This window comes from Dama dama, chromosome 25, assembly GCF_033118175.1.
Source record: "Dama dama isolate Ldn47 chromosome 25, ASM3311817v1, whole genome shotgun sequence".
Classification (NCBI taxonomy): domain Eukaryota; kingdom Metazoa; phylum Chordata; class Mammalia; order Artiodactyla; family Cervidae; genus Dama; species Dama dama.
The window spans coordinates 22117298-22141272 of record NC_083705.1 but is presented as its reverse complement, the minus strand read 5'-3'; the positions used below and the strand labels follow the sequence as shown (position 1 = coordinate 22141272).

Genomic DNA, 23975 nt, shown 5'->3' with positions numbered 1-23975 from the left:
TCAGGAGCTATCGGAGAAAGCAATGGCACCCCACTCCAGTCCTCTTGCCTGGAGAATCCCAGGGATGGGGGAGCCTGCTGGGCTGCCGTTTGTGGGGTCACACAGAGTCGGACACGACTGAAGCGACCTAGCCGCAGCAGCAGCGGGAGCTATGGCTCCCTGTAAGGCATTTTGTCTCTACGCTAAAAGGTCCCTTTCATGGAGCTCCTCTTTATTTCTCTGTGCTTTAACTGTTGAATGATTCACTTTTGCATCCTCTGCTTTAATGTAGGCTACATATCCTTCGTATTCATCCATAATCTTACTCTTTCACTTTACCCTTATGTAGAACTAATGATGATAAGGAAACAAGTTTATACAAAAAACACAGTTTGCGTATAGTATTTTCAGAGAATTCAAGCTTCAGTTTTGCTTTTGTTCAGTTGGGGATTCTGTTGCCTTCAGAATTATAATGTAATGAAAAGTTGTATCTCTGGAATCCTACTTTATATGGTAAGTGAGGTAATATTGGGCATATAATGGCAAATATTTTAAATTAAAAGAAAAAATTCAGGGTCATAACAAATATTTCAACTGTTCAATCAATACCTCTCCAGATATCCCAATGGCTTCTTCTGCAGCTCCATACTGACCAATATGTCCATTCTGCAGTCGTTCCAAAAGCTCCAATAAAGCAAAATTTTTTTTCAATCCCCAGACACCTGAATCTCCTAGAATATAAACATATAAACTAAATATAACAAAATGGAATATTATTTATTTTACCCCATATCCTGATAGTAATTTCAATGTCTCACAGTTCAATCATTAATAATGTTTAAAATTTGAAAATTCAAATTTTCTCCATTTCCTGTTAATGCTATAACAGCAATCTTAATATTCTCTTTAAAACACAGAACTCCTTACCATTCTAAGTAGAAACGTTTTTTAAAACTCTTATTCTTTTTCTATAATTTAACTTCAATATAATTTATAAAGCCTATTTCCTTACTGATTTTTTCTATATATACTAAAACAAGTGCTTTAAATATTTTTAACAGAACCTACAGTAAGAAATACATTTTACATTGCAACCCACTATAACACACACACACACACACACAACTGAAACAGAAGATTTACAAACCAAAATTCACCCTCACAGTGTGCAACACATTGATAAGTTTTATCCTATTTCTTTTTTAAAAACCCTATTCACAGACAATTAAACTGATTTTATGACCACAAATATGGTCATAAAATATGATGCATGTTTGAAAACCACAGTATGAAAGATACACTTAACCTAAAATAAATCCATCTCTAAACTGGAACTAGAGCAGCTACAGATATTTTCCCCATCTCATCTAACCTAGAACCCTAAGAGCAATCAATATATAAACTCCTTCTCACACACAAACACGGAGTTTCACACTAAAGTCTGACGATACTCCCTTTTAGGTAGATAAGACTTTAGGGCACATCTGAATAAGGACCAATGCCTTTCTTCCCCAGAACTGACCAGGTGAACATACATATAACATAAAAGGCCAGGTGAACATACGTATGTGCATGCAAATGTGGCCACACACATAAGCACACACAAACACAAACTCTTCCTAAGACTATAAATAAAAGATAGATCCTCCAGAAATTAGAAGGAATATGTTATGCTGAGCTTCTATACAACAAATACCATCTGACACAAAGCTGCCACCTAATACATATTCACTGTAAAAACAAAAGAATGATTAAGTCAATGGTTACAAGGCTTCCGTCCTTCTTGGCCCCTCTTTTCTAAGGGAGGGAGAGAAGGAAGAAAAAAAGGAAGGAAGAAGGAAAGTTGGAAGAAAAGGTAAGGAAAAAAGCCATTTCTAGTTATGGTTCTCCAAAAAATTTTTTTAAACTAGGCTAAATATCTTTACCCTCCTCTCTGATTTCTGTGACCTCCTTTCCCAAGTATCTTTATGCAGCCCCTACCCAGCATCTCCACCTGTCTTGCCACCCTAGCAAGGCTTTCTCAACTGATTTAATTTTTCACCCATATTCTATCCCAAACTGAGTTCTATCCACTTTGTTTATAAAAGATTAAGAAGTACACTAAGTCCTTTATTTAAAAGTATTATCTTGACAGTATCCAAATACTTTAATTATATATTAAACACAAACACAAAAACTCTTAGTAGTATTTAAACAGTATGTATCTACTGCCTAAGATATGACTTAATTTTTCTGTGACTATCAAAATAAATCTAATATCTCAATGACTTAAAACAACAAAGATTTGCTTTCTGCTCATATAACATCTCAGGGGTTGGTGAAGACAAGAGAGATTCTGTTCCCTACTGTCCATGATCAAGGACACAGGCCACTGAGGCTCCAACCACCTGTATCACCTCACTGTAGCAGGAAAAACAATTTACTACAAACTATCATAAATCCATTCTTAACAGCTTCTACCTGGAAGTTAACATTTCACTTCCACTCATAATTTCATTAGTTAAAGGAAAATCACACAGCTCTGCCTACCTAATCATAAGAGAGCAGGGAGGTATAATTTTACCATGAGGAAAGAAAAGAAGAACCATAAATAATGCTGACCAGTACTAATAACTATGATAAACAACTACTGATACTAAAGAAGAATTCTAATTTTTGATTCTTTCATATTAACAGCAGTTCATGGGGACTGGGGTGGTAGAAGGGAGGGATGGCTTGGGAGTTTGGGATTAGTAGATGTAAACTATTACATATGGAATGGATAAATGACAAGGTCCTACTGTATAGCACAGAGAATTCTATTCAATATCCTGTAACCAGTCATAACAGAAAAGAAAAAAAAACAGTAATTTGACTTTATAAGCAGGAAATACAAATGATTTTTTTGTTATACTTTTTAATAGATTCTCCAAATTTTATGCAATTTATATATATATATATAATTTCTATAATAGATTTTAAACACAAATTAAAACATAATGACATCAAACTATATCACAGGTCATTAACACATATTCCATAGGCTCGAATTAGAGTAAAATTCTAAGCTACAAGGTATAGTAATTACTATACATCATGCAAAATGCCAGACTAGATGAATCACAAGCTGGGATCAAGATTGCCAGGAGAAATATTAACAACCTCAGATATGTGGATGACAGCATTCTAATGGCAAAAAACGAGAAGGAACTAAACAGCCTCTTGAGGGTGAAAGAGGAGAGAGAAAAAGCTGGCTTAAACTCTACATTCAAAAAACTAAGATCATGGCATCCAGTCCCATCACTTCATGGCATACAGATGGAGAAAAAAGTGGAAACAGTGACCTATTTTATTTTCTCAGGCTCCAAAATCACTGCAGAGTGACTGCAGCCATGAAATTAAAAGACAGTGGCTCCTTGGAAGAAAAGTGATGATGAACCTAGACAGTGTATCAAAAAGCAGAGACATCACTTTGCCGACAAAGATTCATATTGTCAAAGCTATGGTTTTTCCAGTAGTCATGTACAGATGTGAGAGCTGGACCATAAAGAAGGCTGAGCGCTGAAGAACTAATGCTTTCAAGTTGTGGTGCTGGAGAAGACTCTTGAGAGTCCCTTGGACAGCAAGGAGATCAAACCAGCCAATACTAAAGGAAATCAACCCTGAATATTCATTGGAAGGACTGATGCTGAAACCGAAGCCCCAATACTTTGTCCAGCTGAAGTGAATAGCCAACTCACTGGAAAAGACCCTGAAGATGGGAAAGATTGAGCAGAGGCAGAGAAGGATGAAATAAGATGCTGATGAGGATGAGATGGATCCTCAACAGAGGATGAGATGGTTGGATGGCATCACCAACTCAAAGGGCATGAGTTTGAGCAAACTCCAGGAGATAGTGAAGGACAGGGAAGCCTGGTGTGCTGCAGTCCATGGGGTCACAAAGAACTGGACATGACTTAGTCACTGAACAAGAACATAGAAATCACAACCTATATTCAAGGCAAAGTTATTGGTTTGATTGATTTCAACTAGGATATCAGTAACCATTATCTGTCACGAATTCCTAGTTTATCACAGTGAGGGTAGTAACAACCCACACTGTGGTATGCAGTGCCCTTAAAGAGAAAGAAAGGGTCCATCTTACATTTGCAAAGTATTACTACGTCTATACAGTTTATAAAGAAGATGGTATGATATATATAAATTACAGAAGAAAAGGACAAAAAAAAATGTCAAAATAAAGACATCTCCCCCCTGAACCTTATATGCTACCCATAACACTACTAATACTGTCTCGTATTAGTTTTCTGGCAAATGAGCATACTACTTAGTTAGATCAAAGTCTACCAAAATCTTAAAAAAACCATTCTATCCTACCCTTATAAGAAAATATTTTACAACAATGTTTCTTAGCATTTTAAAGCTGTCTGGTCTAAAAATGTGGGTACTCTTGCTTGTTTTCCTGGTGGTTCAGTTATTTCAAATGTGTTCCATGTGATATACAGACTGAACAGTCTTAAACAGTGCCAAAAATAAATGACAACCTTAAACTATTAATTTTGGAGAAAATTCCACCATTAAAAAAAATAAACATAGAATTTATGGTTGTCAGATAACTGTTCAAATGTTAATAAATGTCATTTCCAAATCTGGTATCCTATAGTAATAACTCATTTTGTTGTTGTTGTTTTTTGTAATAACTCATTTTGAAAACTATAAAGCAAAGTTTTAAAAGCATGCAAAAAACTGAAAAAAATCCACCAGACCTTTAAATACATTTTAACAGAGAACAAGAAGTAGTTAGTAGTTATCAAATGCTAAAAATACTTCTGTCTTTGATATCAATAAATAACATGTTGAAACTCCAAGTACTTATCTGTATTTCCCTTAATAGCCTATCCTTGGCTAAGGTAAACCCTGTTTTACAGCAAAGTGGAAAAGGTTAGCATATCTTTCTCAGGTGTCTTAAAACTATTGATCTATAAGTACTGAATATAAAAATCCCAGAAGATGAAATAAAGTTAGTCCCTAAGAGTGGGTTAGTTTATAGCTTCAGGACTACTGGTTTTAAAAGAAACTGAAAGCTTCTTGGAATTTTATGTTTCTTTTTATTTTTTGGGCCACACGTTAGCATGCTTCCCGATCAGGAAAAGACCCCATTCGCTCTGCAGTAGAAGCACAGAGTCCTAACCACTGGACTGCCAGGGAACTCCCAGAATTTTACAATTTTTAAAATCAAGCAGAAAGAAATTGTCTACTATGACATTTGTGTTACACGAACAATTATATGTATGTATTTTTTCCTACCTAGGTCTGTTACTTGCCGATCAAAAGGGCAACGGATTGCTCTTCCATGAAGAGGCAGTCGAGTGAGACAGTCGTGACAAACTGTGTGGCCACAAAGCAGAAGGCGAGGAACTTTGTCTCCTTGCAAAGAAAAGACATCTTCACAAACTCCACATTCCAGCACCTAATAATGGGAAAGAACATATGTGCTCTTTAAATGACTTCAAAGCACAAATATTTTAGGCTAAAAAAAAAAGTCTGATCTTATTTAATGAATCAATCTTCTTAAATTACTTTATTCCTCCATGAAAAAAAACTGTCTAGGTGTAAAATCTTAAACCATCTTTTGTCACTTCATCTGATAGATCTCACCAAAATTACATCACAGTGAAATCTCCTTGGAAGGATAAGTGTCAGGGATCAAAATAATGTTGTAAGTTAACATCTTAAGTTTTGAAAATTATGACATGATTCATTATATGTGAATCCCTAACAGTATATAACTCTACCAAAGGTGGGTTCTTAAACAATTTCTCTGCAATTAACTAACTCTCAGAAAACCCATCATTAATATGGACAAAAATAATTTGATAAATGTGCTAGGATGACAACTTAACTTGTAAATGATAAAGAAGTTGTTAAGACAAGACTATGAGTAATTTTCAAGTATCTTCTAACATACATTTACATCATACAATATAAGAATGCAGTTAGACTTAAATTTCAATTCCTTGTTCTCAATTAATAATGTCCCTGGGTTAAAAAGTTTTTTGTTTATCTAGTTCCAATCACAAGTACCTGACTTGTGAAAGTACATAGAGTCAGTCATAGGAAAGATGACAAATCAACTATACTTCAAGTAAAAAAGAAAAAAAAAAGGTATACTTCAATAAAAAAAGAAAAGAAGGGTGACAAGAATTGGCATACTCTAATTCTTCAGCCCATGAGTTTGTTTTATAATTAGTCGACAAACTATATTTATATCAATGAAGGTTACTTCTTAATATATTTGAAGTTTCTCACAATTTAATAAATGTTTTAAACACACCCACACTGAACTGTTTGATTGTACCCCAAATTCCAGGACCACCATCTGTGACCTAACGCAGCACAGCTGCTGTTCTATTGCTTCTCTTCTCATCCAAATTCTATTCTCAAACTGTATCAAATAACTTGCAGTTCACAGCACATACCAAAGTGTTTTTGCCTCTTTCTTTACATTAACACTGAAGACACAGCTAAACAGACATTTTCCTAGGGATTCTTTTTTTACATTAATAAACAAACAAATTCCTAGATAAACACACTATCTTAGGGTTCCCATGTACCATGGATAAGTGTTAATCTCAATACCCAAAACACTTTTAATACTTTAATTGGCTTTCCAGCCTGTCTTACCCTGTTAGACCAAAGCCCTCAGGAATAGGGTATTCCAAATACCAAGCACCAATGTGCTTAGGTTACTAAAGTCCAACAAAATAAAAATTTTAAAACAGTTCAGCCAACCACCACCCCAAACAAATACATACTACAAGGTTAAAAACACACACACACACACACACACACACACACACAGAAAAATCAGTGAAAATCAGACTTAATCCAGTAAAACTTTAATATTAACTCTACAATCAAGTTGGAGTCAGCACATGAAATGCTAATGTTTTTCACTGTAAATAAACTGATAATTCATGACTGGCTTGCATCCCAGTATGGTCCAAAAGAAGCTTAAATGTAATACATAGTTCACAGAAAAAGGCAATGAAAACAGATCTTTAATTATACGAAAAGATGTCCAATCTCACTCAAAACATTTTGAAATCAGTCGAAGCTATACCAATATACTTTTTTCAGATTATATTTTAAAAAGCGGGTAACACTTTCTACTGATGAAAGTGTGGGAGAGTAGATAAACTGCCGGTTGCTGTGAACTGTGTATTGATTGATATAGCCCCCATGGAAGGCAATTTGACAAAACCTATCAACAATATGAATAGCTTAGTAATTCTACTTTCAGGAATTTATCCTATAAGTATCACATATGTATAAGAATCTATATTATTCCTTCAAGCATCTTTTGCATTAGCAAAATACTGAAAACAAAGTAAATATACACAGAAAATAAATTAAGCAACATTCATATACTGCAAAACTATGCAGTCTAGTGGGGAGATTCCCTGATGGCTCAGCAGTACAGATTCCACCTGCAATGCAGGAAACGCAGGAGACGCAGGTTCAATTCCTGGCTTGGAAAGATCCCTTGAGGGAGGAAACAGTAACCCACTCCAGTATTCTTGCCTGGAAAATCCCATGGAGGAGAAGCCTGGAGGGCTACAGTCCATTGAGTCGCAAAGGGTCGGACACGACTGAGCACGCACGCACACATGCAGTCTAGGGAGGAAAAGTCAGGAAACTTTTTACGTATACACAGTATGATTCCATATCAATAAAGCAAAGTGAAAAATGACATATAAAATATTTAACTTCTGCATGATGGAGAAGATATAAAAGAGGCATATTTTTTATATACACTGTTTTGCAAGTATACTACTTCGGGGAGCTAAAGAGAATATATATTTATATATATATTGTTTTACAAGCATACTATCTTTCTGGCATGATACACAGGAAACATTACATTGGAACTGTAGTTCTCTTTGAAGAATGGAAACAGCTGGGGAGTAACTACACATAAATCACATATATATGTATGTTTGAATGCAGAGTTCCAAAGAATAGCAAGGAGAGAGAAAAAAGCCTTCCTCAGAGATCAATGCAAAGAAATAGACAAAAACAAAAGAATGGGAAAGACTAGAGATCTCTTCAAGAAAATTAGAGATACCAAGGGAATATTTCATGCAAAGATGGGTTTGATAAAGGACAGAAACGGTATGGACCTAACAGAAGCAGAAGATATTAAGAAGAGGTGGCAAGAATACACACAAGAACTGTACAAAAAAGATCTTCACGACCCAGATAATCACAATGGTGTGATCACTCACCTAGAGCCAGACATCCTGGAATGTGAAGTCACGTGGACCTTAGAAAGCATCACTACAAACAAAGCTAGTGGAGGTGATGGAATTCCAGTTGAGCTATTTCAAATCCTGAAAGATGATGCTGTGAAAGTGCTGCACTCAATATGCCAGCAAATTTGGAAAACTCAGCAGAGGCCACAGGGCTGGAAAAGGTCAGTTTTCATTTCAATCCCAAAGAAAGGCAATACCAAAGAATGCTCAAACTACTATACAATTGCACTCATCTCACACGCTAGTAAAGTAATGCTCAAAGCCAGGCTTCAGCAATATGTGAACCGTGAACTTCCAGATGTCAAGCTGGTTTTAGAAAAGGCAGAGGAACCAGAGATCAAATTGCCAACATCCACTGGATCATCGAAAAAGCAAGAGAGTTCCAGAAAAACATCTATTTCTGCTTTATTGACTATGCCAAAGCCTTTGACTGTGTGGATCACAATAAACTGTGGAAAATTCTAAGAGATGGGAATACGAGACCACCTGACCTGCCTCTTGAGAAATCTGTATGCAGGTCAGGAAGCAACAGTTAGAATTGGACATGGGCCAACAGACTGGTTCCAAATAAGAAAAGGAGTACGTCAAGGCTGTATTTTGTCACCCTGCTTATTTAACTTCTATGCAGAGTATATCATGAGAAACGCTGGGCTGGAAGAAGCACAAGCTGGAATCAAGATTGCCGGGAGAAATATCAATAACCTCAGATATGCAGGTAACACCACCCTTATGGCAGAAAGTGAAGAGGAACTAAAAAGCCTCTTGATGAAAGAGGAGAGTGAAAAAGCTGGCTTAAAGCTCCACATTCAGAAAACTAAGATCATGGCATCCGGTCCCATCACTTCATGGCAAATAGATGGGGAAACAGTGGAAGCAGTGGCAGACTTTATTTTTGGGGGCTCCAAAATCACTGCAGATGGTGACTGCAGCCATGAAATTTTTAAAAGACGCTTACTCCTTGGAAGGAAAGTTATGACTAACCCAGATAGCATATTAAAAAGCAGAGACATTACTTTGCCAACAAAGGTCCGTCTAGTCAAGGCTATGGTTTTTCCAGTGGTCATGTATGGATGTGAGAGCTGGACTGTGAAGAAGGCTGAGCGCCGAAAAATTGATGCTTTTGAACTGTGGTGTTGGAGAAGACTCTTGAGAGTCCCTTGGACTGCAAGGAGATCCAACCAGTCCATCCTAAAGGAGATCAGTCCTGGGTGTTCATTGGAAGGACTGATGCTGAAGCTGAAACTCCAATACTTTGGCCACCTCATGCGAAGAGCTGACTCACTGGAAAAGACCCTGATGCTGGGAGGGATTGGGGGCAGGAGGAGAAGGGGACGACAGAGGATGAGATGGCTGGATGGCATCACCGACTCAATGGACATGAGTTTGAATAATCTCCGGGAGTTGGTGATGGGCAGGGAGGCCTGGCATGCTGTGCTTCATGGGGTCACAAGAGTCGGACACGACTGAGTGACTGAACTAACTGAACTAATGTATATTTACACACACATATATACAATATACACACTTCATATTATCCTGCATTTTTTAAACCAGTCAGTAAAAAAGTATCACTTAAATATCTTCATTTTAAAAAAGAACAAAAGAAAAAAATCTTCAATATCAAATTACAGAAACGATAGTCACAGTAGAAATTAGATATTACAAAGTGCAACATTTTAAATAAATGTTCTCACTACAGAGACACCATAATATATTAAATTATATATGACAATAAACTCCAAAGAACCAAATTAAAATTTTACTGTTCTCATTCATATCTTGTTATCTTTAACAGCATCATCACTCATATTACTACCATAGGTTTTTTTCAAAAAGCACTAGTAAAATTCCACAGATTAGTAAATCACAGTTACTAGACTATTCTGCATCATCTCAGTAAATAAAAGAGTAAGAAATTTTTTTCTTCAGTATTTATGAATAGGAATTGTGGCTAACAGCATAAGTATTTAAGTCCTAGATAGGAAAAAAGCTCTTAGTTTTACAAACTTCACAATATGCCAAAGAGGGCTTCAAACTTATCACATGTAAATTAAATTTTAATAAAGCAGGCCATATTTTCAAAGGACTAAGGCAGCTCACACTTCTTTTGTGAACATAAATAATTTCATACCCAATTTTTGTCTGTTTTTCCTAACGAGAAAACTCTATCAATATCAACTTGTTCATTAAGCAGGAAGTCATTTTACATATGCAAACATTAGCATTCTAAATTTCAACTTTTAACTTCCAATGAACACTTCTTGCTTTCATCTGTAACAATGGCCATGAGATTTTTTAAAATTTAATTTGTAATTTATCTTACAAATTAAACCATGAGGATCTTGCCAAAAAGGACTATCCTACTGCACATCTCAGTCACATTTTACATATAAAAATGAAAATTAACAAAATGAGCCTCTAATTTATCAAACTCTGTGCATTAATAAACTGGAGTTACATCAGGTTTTGGTATATTTTTCAGATTTTAAGGCAAACAAGGTAACAAAAGCACACATAGCAGTAATATCTATTCCTATTACTTCTTAATTCAAGTTATTTCACAAAATAATCTTCAGGTATTCTCTACTTAGAAAAAGCACAATTCAATAAATAAAATCCCAACCATACAAGCCAAATAATGAGGGCACCTTCACATCTCAGATATGCTATGTATCTTCAAAATAACTTTATTAATATTTAAAAACAGATGAATCAACAACCACCAATACTGATCGATAATACAGTTGAAGGCAAAAATGTATCATTCGCTGTCATATGAAACCAACATTAGATGAAAAACCACAGGTGCCTATTACTCAAGACCTTAAAAGAACTTCAAATATCTCCTCCAATGGTTTTGAACCCTAGTTGCACATTAAAAGCATTCTGGGAATGCAAAAAAAATACTGATATCAACTTAAGCAGAACTGGGGGATTAAATCGTTTGTGTTTTTTTTTTAAAGTCTTCAGTAATATGTAACCAGGAATAAGAATTACCACTATCCGAGATTACAGGGGATTCTGAAGGTTATTAAAATCAGTTCTCCCTTCCAGATCTATCTATATACGGAAAAGTGAATTCTACGTTATTTCAACTGAATTTTTGGTAAACCCATTTTAGAGCATTTAAATATGGCAGAATTTCAAACTTCAAACATAGGGTAATTCATATTCCCGAGCATTAACGGGTCTGTCGACACACCCGTACTACCAAAAGAGGACAGGGCAGGTCAACCAATAACAGAGGTCTGATTACAAAGTAGTGCAGTAACGAAAAGAATGCTTTATAGAGCAGTCAACTCTGGTTCAGCTACAGTGTTAACCGAAACCTGAGTTTCCTCACTTGTAAAACTAGAATCAACAATTACTTCATAGATATTAACGAGGTAAAATATCTAAAATAGTGTCAGTCAATAATAATGGATCAATTTCATAAAAATAAGCTCATTAATGCCTGTTGGGCTTAGCTAAAAACAGAGGGCCTGGGGAAAGATCAGCCCAGGTCACTCTCACAGGCCTATCGGCTCCTTTTCACAAAAGTTCCCGTTGGCGACTACAGAAGACTAGAATGACCAGGAGGCCAGGTAACCTCAGGCCTGCAGGGATAAAGGTCCGGAGGGGAAGCATAGGCTTGTAAAGCCGAGAGGGACCCGAGTCCGCGCAAGCCGCCCAAAAAAAGCCAGATCTCCGGGATGAACCGAAGAGAGGCCGATGGCGGAGAACAGAGCACGCAAGGTCCCTCACCTTCACCACGGCCGTCCCCCGGCTGCCCTGACGACCACTGTCTAGTCCCGCTCCAGGCTTGTTTACAACCTGAGCAGCCATCCTAGGAGGAGCCTCGCCACTGAAGCAGCCGCGAAGGCCTTCACAGGAGAGGCGGGGTAAAGCCACCTACCCAGAAGCCTCGGCGCTTGCGGCTAGCGCACAGGCGCAGTACGACGCCGGGCGCAGCTGAGGCGGCTTCTTCGCACCCCTTCACGCCAGCAGGAGCTTGCGAATGGGAGCTTTGTTTTTATTAAAGAGTCTGGAGATTTTCAGTCTCCGTCAGACTTCCATCAGATTGATGGGAGGAGTAAAATTAAAGCAAAAAATAAGGGCTAAAACAGAAGTAAGGTTTGGGGGTGAAATTCTTGCTCCAGTAACGACCTTTTCTCCCTAGTTGTAAAATGGACTGGACGAAAGGGGACTGCATCTCCCTGCATGCCATGCGGCTTTTGAAACTACAAATCCCAGCATGCCGCATCTCCAGCATTTACTCGGAGATGTAGGTATTTGCAGGGCCGCGTATTGTCTCCGAGGAGTGGTTTCTTGAAGTCGCGGTGTGTGATTGTGGCTGGAAAATAGAGAAGTATTTTATGTATAGTCTTTAAAGAGGCAAGAGATGGCTTTGGTAAAAAGAAGCCGTTGAGTCGCTAAAGGACGTGGTAAGAAGAGAATTTAAGGCACCACCGGCAGAGAAGAAACTATTGGGAATGTGATGCCCTGGCTTCCGGAACGTGCGCTTTCTGTTTTCTTCCGAGCGAAGTGAACCTCTTCAGCCTCCGTAGGCAGTGGGCTCAAAGTGCCGGTCAAAATGGAGGTGAATCCCCCCAAACAGGAGCACCTACTGGCCCTGAAAGGTAAATTTTTGCGAAACCGGCTCACTCTACACTGTTTTCTCCCCTTTTCTCACTAGTTCTTGCAGCTTTTGGCACGTAGACCTGGCCCCTGGGATGTAGACCTCGTTCTTCTTAAAACAGTCAGTGCTCGCCCTCCTGTTCAGTTTCTTGCCGTGGAGCGAGAGGAAGCTATTTTCTTCTTCGCTTTTTAGGTTTGAGACCCCCTTTCCTCCCTGCGACGGGATGGAATATGTGTGCTAAGTCAGCCAGTCATGTCCAACTCTTTGCAACTCCATAGACTATAGCCCGCCAGGCTCTTTATCCTTGGGATTTTCCAGGCAAGAATTCTGGAGTGGGTTGCCATGTCCTACTCCGCTTAGAATGAAATAGATACCTGGTAAATTACTTACCCTGTTATATGTTGCTGAAGCCACCAAACAGATTTTAGCCGCAGATGCTGAAGTTCCCCCCCCCCCCCCACCCGGGGAGAGCCGTGTGTGAACCGAGATGATTAATAGTGGGTATCTAAAGTGGGTGTTCCTCCTGTTTCTTGTCTCTTCATTGGCAGTGACAAATTTACCAGGCTTCAGCTTTACCTGTGAAATTAGTCTAGTATTGTGCCAAGCATTTAGAAATGCGTAGTACTACAACATATAATTTAGGTTTGTTAAAACTCACTGCAGTTTACTTCAGGGTATTGTGTACGGGAAAATTGGTATCAATTTTCATTTTCTGTGTACAGCATACAGTTTTGAGTAAGTTTGATGATTTGATTGGGTTATTATTTAGGGAGAACCAGCATGACATACTTTCTCTAAAATTCCTGAGATCTCTGAGGAATTGTTCTGAGGATCTCAGATTGTTCTCTGAGATCTTTTATTTGAAATGCCTTTAGCTTTATTTCATCTGTTTTTTAATGCCACATATGCACTTATTTCTTGGGTGCACTATGTGGTTACCAATATCTTCTTGGACTGAACTGAAAAGATGCTTGGTAGACATGTGAATTCAACTGAAGTGCACTTAACCTTTCTTGTGGTATCCATTTTGAGGGATTCTTACCCCCTCACTTATGCTGTAAGCATCAGACATTCCAGAAGCTCATCAGTTTCATTTGTACAAAAAGCGTGTACTGATAGTTGGGGTCATCAGAACTGTCTCTGACTATGGAACTAAGAATTTGAAATGTTAACTAATAGCAGTAAGACCTGTGAGCTTAGCCTGAGCAAGTGGCCTGTTCTAAAATGGCTTATTTCTGAAAGAAAGAAGAGAAATTGTCATGTTTTTTAATCTCAGTCTTATATCAGATATGTAGAACATATATTGCTTAACTCCCAGTTAAACTTTTTCCAGATCACAGAGCTAGTAAGTGATTGAGGTAATATTTCAACATTAGGCCTTCATCTTTCCAAGACTCCATGTTGCCTCCAAATGAAGGAAAGAGCATTTTCAGATGCTCTCATTCCCTTAGTATTTTGATGGGAATTTGGAGAAGTTCTGTTAGCTACTAGATGTCATTTTATACACATTCAAGGATATTATATACAGTTAAATTCCAGTGATGTGGAGGCTAACTGCCATTGTCATTTTAGGCTGCTACAGCAGTCTTTTCCAGGTATTTTTTATTTTCCAAAACAGAAGGTTCCTGAGAAGGAGTATTTTGGCAACCTGAAAGGACAAGTTCTTTGAAAGTCACTGTTAGTTTCAGCTTTCTTAAAGCTCTTTGGACCCATTTTCTCCATTGTCCTAATTATCCAAGAATTTTCACAAGTTCTAATCATTGAATGGCAAATATATCAGTTTGCTTTCATATATATGTAAAATATTAAGGCGTTCCCACAACTTCAGTGTCCCTGGAATACAACACTGGATAAGCTCAGACAACAGTGAAAGAATTCTCAATGCCATATCTTGAAATGTAAAAATGAAAGGAAGTAAAACTAAAAGCATTGTTAAGTCGTGAAAGAATATGCTATCTATATTTAGAACCATGTTGAAAATGGATGTTAGATTGGTTACTTTTGACTTTTCAGAACATTGGTCAAATGAGTGTTGTGACGTCATGACAGGGAGCCTCCACTCACAGTCATCGTGGCAGTGGGAGAACCGTCATCACGTAGTTCTCTGATGATTTTTGGAAGAAATGATTCAACCTCTTTTTTGTTGGTTTTTAAAATTTTATTTATTTATTGCTGTGCTAGGGCTTCCCTCATAGCTCAGTTGGTACAGAATCTGCCTGTAGTACAAGAGACCCGGGTTCGATTCCTGCGTGGGGAAGGTCCCGTGGAGAAGGAAATGGCAACCCACTCCAGTATCCTTGCTTGGAGAGTCCCATGGACAGAGGAGCCTGGCAGGCAACGGTCTGTGGGGTCGCAAGAGTCGAACACGACTGAGCGACTAAGCACACACGCACGGTTGTGCTGGGTCTTCATCGCTGCTCGGGCTTTTCTCTAGTTGCGGCGGGCGGGGACTGCTTCTAGTTACAGTGCGCGGGCTTCTCCCTGTGGTGGTTTCTCTTGCTGCAGGGCACAGGCTCAGTAGTTGTGCCATTGGAGCATAGTTGCTCCACCATACATGAGACCTCCAGATCAGGAATCAAACCTGTGTCTCCTGCATTAGCAGCCAGATTCTTTACCGCTGAGCCACCAGGGAAGCCCCAGCCTCTTGCTTTTAGCTCCAGAAGCTAAAATTTAAAAGAGCCTGCATTATAACTTACGCAGCTTTGGGCCCAATTAGGAAGTCTAACTTGCAGATCCAGAGAAGGTTCCATTATTGAACCTGTGTGTTGTGTACTGGCACTTACTTTCGATGACTTGATTTGGTGTAACTTGAAGACTTCTGTGTTCTAAGAGAAACTCAGGCTGTAAGGCTCTAGCTTCTTGTTCATCCTCCCAACTGGAATTCAGGAGCCATGCTGCTAAAGTTTTGACACTGCTAAAGTGCCCCAATTATATAGATGAGACTTTGTCATGAAGCCAGTTCCTAGTCTGATTAAAATGCAAGGTTAAACCATTTTCATGTTTTAATTTGCATTTCCACTTCAAGTGTTTACTTCTGAGAATGAAATAAAATCATTTAAGTATTCTATTTGGTAGAATTCATGTAATTTTAAAGTGTGAGAGGATCCATTTTCTTCAAGGTAGATTAAAAATTACAGTCATTTTTGTTGTCCTCAATTCACATTTCAGATTTTTAAGTAGTATTGCACTTTTGTTCATTATCTTCATATGACTCTAGTATTTTTAAAATCTTAATTTACCTTTTGTTTTTGCTATAGTGTTAAGATTAAAGATTATATATTAATATGTTAATAGCAGTACTTCCAAATCTGTTACATCTGTTCAGTTAAATATGTTGATTAGTAAAAGTTTTAGGCTAAAAGGATGTTAAGGGTGTGTAATCCAGATTCCTTATTTTCTTGAGAGAAAGGACTTCCAGTTTTGTGGACTGCATTCACATTTACCAGTAACACTTTGATAAAATATATTAGAATTGGTTTTGTTTTTTTCTTTTTTTCCCTGCCTATCTGTATATAGGCTCTCCCTGCTATATCTTATTCTTTGTAATACTTCCACTTTAGGTCCTGTTTCCCTCTGATTTGGAAAGAGAGAGTCTTGTAATTATAAATTACATTCTAGCTCTGAGGAGCTCAGCTAAGAAATTTTCTCTTCATTAAGAATAGAAGGATTACTGCAGAATGACTACAGAAGTAATATTACATTATCGACCATATGAGAGTGATCCCACACAACTGCCAAAAATTGCAGAGAAAGCAATTCAAGACTTTCCTACACGTCCGCTATTGAGATTTATTCCTTGGTTTCCACATGATGGGTCCAGACTTCCACTCAAACCTAAAAGATCACCGCCTGGGATTTCTGAAGAGGCAGCTGAAGATGTGAGACAGTACTTAGCCATTTCAGAACATAGTATTAAATCACAGAGTTATGATTGCACAGTAGATCTGTTGGAGTTTCAACCCAATTTGAAAAGAAAGAAGCACTTAATACAGTCACACACGCTGAATGAACAGACTAATTCTGGAAGTCTGGAGAAACAGGCAGAAAAAGAAAAACGGCACAAGAAAAGGTCTTGGAGTGTATCATCACTTCCCAGCAGTAATTGTACTGAAAATGTTTTTCCTTTGTCTAAAAAATTGCAAGATAATCTAAAGGCACTAAATTTGCACTCATTTTATAGAGCAAGATGGACAATAGATCACACTATTTGTAACAACCAGACTCTGGAAGACATTTGGGCAAAACTCAATCGAATTATCAGGCACAATGAACTTCCATCTTGTAATGCTACAATTCAGAGACATTTAGGCCAGATATGGGTGTTCTGTGATATTATGTACTGTGAATATGTGGGGAGTCTTCTTAAAGGAAGATTAGCTCTTACTGGGAGAATTAATTTATTTGTGCATAAATATGGTGTTATTTTTAGTATGTAATGAATTACAGTGATTGTCCAAAAAAAGAATATTCTGAATGAACCGAGTAGGAAGTGAAACAGATGAATAAATTTTTAAGTGTGTGGTTATGTATACAATTTGAGTCCCAGAAGTAAATATCAGGTGCATTCCTAGGCTTTCCAATTAAGTCAGGAACTTTCTGGGTTCTACTTTGAGCAGCTTTCCTTTCAATGAATTGTGATGAATTATTATTCAAACTGAATTTAGAGATAAAATGTTCTACTCTTTTTGTTCTGTTACTGCTTTTCCACTAGTTCAGTTAGATATTCCTGTGAATTACAGTGAATGGTTTGGATTTTGGTAAATTCCCAGAATCTAATTTTACAGGATTTTTTCCTTAACTCGCCTAAAGTGTAATGATTTTTTTTTTTTTAAATAAAACTAAAACCAGTTCTGTTGGGAATGATACTCATGTGGCATAATGTAATTCAGATTGAAAGACCAGCCCATATTCTGCTTATTATGGCCAAAGATATGTAATAGACAATAGCTGATGTGTTGTTTTGAAACAAAAGTACAAAATGTATAATTTGTCTAAGACCGTAATATATATTTAAGGCAATAAACATTTTTTGAAGTGAAGTATCAAATATGGATAAGAGATCAATTTATTCTTTGTTTAATACAGATAATTCAGTCTAATATTGGTAATGCTAATCACTAGTTCTCTGGGTCTTGGGTTCACTGTGGGTTTCCCATAGCAAAATGTTAATGGATTTACACATCATTTTATAAAAATCTCCAAAATGGTTATATAATAAAAGTTTTATTAGAAAGTATATTTAACAAATTTGAATGCGTACCATGAAATAGGTGCTAGAGTAAAGTGGAGAAGGGACAAATATGGACCCTGCTCTCACAGAGCTAACATAGAGACACTATTATCAATATTTAAACTATATCTGTAAAAAAATCAGTAAGACTATATTCATTAGGAAGGCAAAAACATGCTTGCCTTGTGGCAAAGTGCCTGGCAAGGTAAGTGTGTCCTTTGGAGGGTTTCTCATAACATGCCTCTTGAGGTTCCTTAAAACCTGAGAAGTCTACCAGTTTTTAACTGAAGAGGTTATCTTTTCTAATTAGGTTTCACACTGTTCAAACACTTTTTTCTTTTCAACTATTAGCACCTTTTTTATTGTCTCAAAGGAGACTGCTCTGTAGAAAACAATCATCATGTACATGAATGCTTCCAAAAATCTTCAAATGAAAAAAATCACCAGGTATAGAGGAAGTTTCCAAGATAACTTCTTCAGTAATTACTTCCTCTTTCATTAGTCATCTTTACAGTCAAAACTGCTGGTGAAAAGTCAGAAATTATTAATTTTTACCAGCGATCTTTGCAGGTGGCTCAGTGGGAGAGAAACTGCCTGCAATGCAAGAGAACAGGGTTCAATCCCTGGGTCGGGAAGATCCCCTGGAGAAGGAAATGGCAACGCACTCCAGTATTCTTGCCTGGAGAATCCCATGGACAGAGGAGCCTGGTGGGCTACAGCCCATGGAGTCACAAAAGGGTCGGACGTGACTTAGTGACTAAACAGCAGCAACAATGTTATTAGGCAATCATGAACATTTTTGTTGTTGTTGTTCAGGTCTTAGACAGCATTAGGTTGGTAATCAAGGGGTAAAAGTTAAGTAATCATAAGACAGGGTCACTTACATAGACCACAGTGTTTCTTTTATAATACATTCTTATTACTTTAAAATGATGATACACAGAACTGAAAATATTCTTAGGAATATTTTCTTATGAGCTTCTTATGAGCAGCTCTTTAATTCAAGAATCACATTAAAAAGAGTTTCTTCGTCTTATGTGGCAGATGTAAATTTCTCTAATTTACTCTATATAAATTGCTTTCTTCCCCTTTGAGAAACAATGAAAAGGTGAATCAGAACTGGGAAAATGAATTTTACTGCAAATAGTGTCATCTTGAAGAAGCAATTCATGTCTCATCTTCCTAGACAATACTTAAAGGTTTGAGAGTCCACTGTCACATCTTTGAAGCCTTCTTAAGAGTATTTAAAGCCTTGGGACTGATGATTCTAGCACTAATAGTACAGCTCAGTAATATTTGTAGGTTCCACTGTTAAGTCAACAATGTAAATAAATTGAGGAAACAAAAACATGTACAGGAAGGTGAATCTGAGGGCATTTGGTGAAATGCCAAAGCATTTAGGGCTTCCCTGGTAGCTCAGCTGGTAAAGAATCTGCGTACAGTGCAGGAGACCCTGGTTCGATTTCTGGGTTGGGAAAATCCCTTGGAGAAGGGAGCAGCTACCCACTCCAGTATTCTGGCCCGGAGAATCCCAAAGCATTTACTCTCTAGGAAAGAGGCAACAATACCATAATTTTATTTTTCTCTATCAATGTTATAAATGTAATTCATTCCAAGAAAACAGATGTGAAGGGTATCACATGAATTTCTCAGATGTGTTCCTGCATGATTCACTTATTTAATCTGCTCAAAAAATCCCAGATTATTCCAAGGTTCACAAAATTGAATGCCTTCAGGAACTAGACAAGTAAAACTAAATACAGTAAGAATTCTAAGGATTCGACATAATTTTTTTTAATGTTCTAGCCAAGATAAATGTATATGCAAGTTGAAGTAGCCTCATTCATTAATTAATAACATCAAGCCTACCTTTTTTTAATATTTTAGTTTATTGAAGACTTTAAAAAGGTTTTTTTTTTTTTTGGAAAAATTTAGCTGAAATCTGAATTTCATAATCAAGTGTAAATCAAATGCCTGTATCCTCTTCAGGTTTTAATCTGTTTTCCTAGTTAAAAGTAAGAGTGAAAGAGGTTTGAAACACTTCCACATTCACTTCTTTTCCACGTCACTGATGTGCAGCTCGTTAATGTTCTGAGAGAGAGAGATGGACTTTGAATTCCCATGAGATGTTTCTAATAAAGCTTGACATTCCAGGTTTATGACCCTGGGCTTATAATTAATAATAGGGAAAATTATTTTCGAGCAGAATGAAGTCATCAGAGTCTAGTTCTGGCATCTATCCGCTTTACAATCTTTTATATATAAATTATCTTCTCAAGGCACCATCCTTATCTGTTATAGGAGGATAATGATAATTTCAACCTTATAGTTTTGAGAATTAAATGTGTCAGTACATTGTATTTAGCATGAAGTCTGGCACTAGTAAATGTTCAGTAAATATCAATTACACAAGTGGCTTTAGAAATTTTAAGGTTAGCTTTTTTTTTTTTACTATCTCAGCAGCCATCTATTCAATATAACATTGTTTAATGGCCTCAGTTCATGAAAGTTAAATCTTCAAAAATACCACTTACCTGAGGATTAGGCATAAGGTGCTAATTCTGCCAGAACCTGTGGCAAGGCTGCACAACTGAACATGATACATAAGAGCTTAAACTACAAGGAGTTTGAATAGGAGTGCTATAAACTAATAAGTGAGTAAACATAGTTCATGATAAATATAAGGTGCTATGAGAGATGCGCGGAGGCCTCAGTAGTTGCAGCTGCAGTTCTCTAGAGCACAGGCTCAATAGTTGTGGCACATAGGTTTAGTTGCTCCATGGAATATGGGATCTTCCCAGATCAGGGATTGAACCGATGTCTCCTGCCTTGGCAGCTGAATTCTTCACCACTGAGGCACCAGGGAAGCTCCTAGGTCAATAAAGTTTTGGGTTTTAGATTTGAATGAACATTTTAATAAAAGTTCTAGGATTCATTTTCTGTAGTAGAGTTTGTATGATTTTTACTTCTATATATTTGTCTTTATTTTGATGTGGTAAAAAGTCAATCTTTGGAAATAATTGAAAAAGATTTTTTAATTAGAATGTCCTATCCTTGCTAGATTAGGTGTAATAAATTTTCACTTTTTCTGGTTCTCTATTAATTTTTGTCTATTATTTGATACATAACAGTATTTGATATTTAAAATGTAAACTAAATTTCATTTTTCCCAGATAGTGAGCCAGTTTCCTAATACTATTAGTATTGATTGGTTTGGCTTAAAATTTTCTAACATATCTGTAGAGTCTTATATTAATAAGCCTATTAGTTGATTATGGACTTACATGTTTTGCTATTATGTCCATTTTTTTCTCATTGTTTCCTATGAATTTCTATAGCTTATTTTTATTTGTTTTTCTAGATAAACTTTAGATACATTTTGTCATTTTCCACAGACAAATACTAGTTTTGGTTGGAATTCTATAAACCTACACATTTACTGATACTTTCATAATGTTTACAGAGAATTAATATTACTTAACTGAACTTCAGTGATCCATGATTATAACACATGGATAAAGTTTACAAAAATCCTTTTGGCATAAAAGTATTGTTTCATATTCAAAATGGTGCATCCTGACTTTTTTCCCTGTCAGACTAATATTGGTTAATAATAATTTGTTGGTATTGTTTACAGTGAAGTCACTCAGGATCTTTTTAAAGTCTATTCTCCTACTATACGTTAAGTTTTCAAATTCTTTTATTTTCTCCTTTTTGTATAATGAGACATTACATTTGCATATGATTTTTATAATTCTTTAGATTGTAAGTAAAAGCAAAATTGTTTTTGTCATATATAAAATTCCTCTTGTTACATATTAACATTTTTAGTAAATTATTGCTGTATAGTAATCTTGGGAAATAATAATATACTAAGTTTAGGTAGTATTTAGATTATATTTTACTGTAGTATAAAATTGATTAATATCATAGATTCAACTTGGGAACACTGGCATAAAATATTAATATTTTCTTTCTTTTTTTCCCTACTTTTCTAACTGACAGTAATGCGGTTGACCAAGCCTACTTTATTCACCAATATTCCAGTAACATGTGAAGAGAAAGACTTACCTGGTATGACACATACTTTATTCTTCTTGTACCTAGGAAAGAGTTGTATTACTTTGGGGATAAGCCTAGCCTTGCCAATCTTACATTGACTCTTTGCTGTATCCTTCATTGCTTGTTTTTTTGCATGTAAATATGGCCATCTGAGCAGTAAGTCTCACTCATAATCTATAAATCAAGATACTATTGATATCCCATGGCAACAGACACTTTTAGTAAAAACACATTCCTTGTATTAATGCTATTAAAATTTTGTTTATCCTCACATGTTCCATCAATGTATGTTAGCATTCCCCTTGTTTAAAATTATTGGAGCTTCTGTATTTTATATCTCATGACCTACATTTTCCTTTGTCCCTAAAGGACAAAAAAATTCTGTAGAAACAGAATTTTTTGGTGTGCATTGTTGTAATGAAGATTAGAAATTAGATTTTTTTTAATATAATTTTTGCTGTGAGATTATTTTTTAAAATATCTCTCAAAACTATTTCTTCACATAAATAAAAGTTATTTACAAGGTCAATGTTAGAATTTGATGTTTTTGTCTTTCTACAGGAGATCTCTTTAACCAACTTATGAGAGATGATCCTTCAACTGTAAATGGTGCAGAAATTTTAATGTTGGGAGAAATGTTGACCTTACCACAGAATTTTGGGTAAGAATCATATGCTCACATTTGAAATACAGTAGCACTCTGAAGCCATCACAAATCATGTTTTCAAAAGATAACTAAAGGATGGAAAAATGCTCATGATACATTTAAGTGGTTGAAATTATACTATGTGATTCTGTTTTTCTTTTTTAAATAAATGCATACCAAAGTATTAATAGTGGTTTCTAAGGTGGTAGAATTTTAACTTTCTTCTTTGGTGGTGGTGGTTTAGTTGCTAAGTTCAATTCTTTGTGACCCCATGGACTATGGCTCCAGGCTTCTCTGTCCATGGGATTTTCCGGGCAAAAATATTGGAGTGGGTTGCCTTTTCCTTCTCCAGGATATCTTCCCTACCCAGGGATTGAGCCTGCATCTCCTGCATTGCAGGCAGATTCTTTACCCACTGAGCCCGTAGACAAGCGTATAGAGCTTTTTAAATGCCTGTGTATTCCTTTCATTTTAAAGGGTTCCTTCTCAGTGTCTTTCAAAATCAGCTCTTTTTCTTCACCTTCACAGCCCTTTACCAACATAAGTTATTGGACTTGTCAGCTTATTAGGAACTCTAAATGTTTTATTCCTTCTCTTGCTCTTAGTTATTCTCTTATTTTAGATTATTACTGAGGTAAAAGCCCCTGGTTCCACTCTTTTTGCAACCAAGATAATTTTTAAAGGTTTATAGAATTTGGTCATTGATTAGTGTCTTGAGAGCTTAGAAATATATTCATGTAAAAAATGTTCATATTAAAATATTTTTATATAAACCTACATACATTTATATGTTAATATGCATCATATATAATATATACTGAGGCTTCCCTGGTAGCTCAGCTGGTAAAGAATCTGCCTGCAACGCAGGAGACCCCTGTTCCATTCCTGGGTCGGGAAGATCCACTGGAGAAGGGATAGGCTACCCACTCCAATACTCTTGGGCTTCCCTGTGGCTCAGCTGGTAAAGAATCCGCCTGCAATGGAGGAGACCTGGCTTTGATCCCTGGATTGGGAAGATCCCCTGGAGAAGGGAACGACTCCCCACTCCAGTATCCTGGCCTGGAGAATTCCATGGACTGTATAGGACATGGGGTCGCAAAGAGTTGGACATGACTGAGCCACTACTTATAAAGTAATGCCACTAGT

The 23975-nt window shown here is 36.7% G+C and overlaps 3 protein-coding genes across 7 annotated transcripts in view; 2 read left to right on the top strand and 1 right to left on the bottom strand.

Annotated features, from left to right (window-relative positions):
- The window catches only part of TRIM23 (tripartite motif containing 23), a 33010-nt gene extending 20842 nt beyond the window's left edge, over positions 1–12168 (bottom strand). For both annotated transcript variants that reach the window (XM_061129669.1, XM_061129670.1), the window contains exons 1-3: positions 12018–12168; positions 5266–5428; positions 589–710 (exon numbers count right to left, since the gene is read on the bottom strand). In XM_061129669.1, coding sequence (XP_060985652.1) covers positions 589–710; positions 5266–5428; positions 12018–12098 — 366 coding nt within the window. In that variant the 5' untranslated portion in view covers positions 12099–12168. The remainder of the gene's footprint in view (positions 1–588; positions 711–5265; positions 5429–12017) is intronic.
- Positions 12169–12750: 582 nt separating this feature from the next.
- The window catches only part of TRAPPC13 (trafficking protein particle complex subunit 13), a 32565-nt gene continuing 21340 nt past the window's right edge, over positions 12751–23975 (top strand). For all 4 annotated transcript variants that reach the window (XM_061129676.1, XM_061129674.1, XM_061129673.1 and 1 more), the window contains exons 1-3: positions 12751–12892; positions 22127–22195; positions 22745–22844. In XM_061129676.1, coding sequence (XP_060985659.1) covers positions 12847–12892; positions 22127–22195; positions 22745–22844 — 215 coding nt within the window. In that variant the 5' untranslated portion in view covers positions 12751–12846. The remainder of the gene's footprint in view (positions 12893–22126; positions 22196–22744; positions 22845–23975) is intronic.
- SHLD3 (shieldin complex subunit 3) lies at positions 12756–17938 on the top strand. Its single transcript, XM_061129686.1, has 2 exons — positions 12756–12892; positions 16452–17938. Exon 2 carries the CDS (start codon positions 16569–16571, stop codon positions 17325–17327), a length of 759 nt encoding a protein of 252 aa, XP_060985669.1. The 5' UTR covers positions 12756–12892; positions 16452–16568; the 3' UTR covers positions 17328–17938.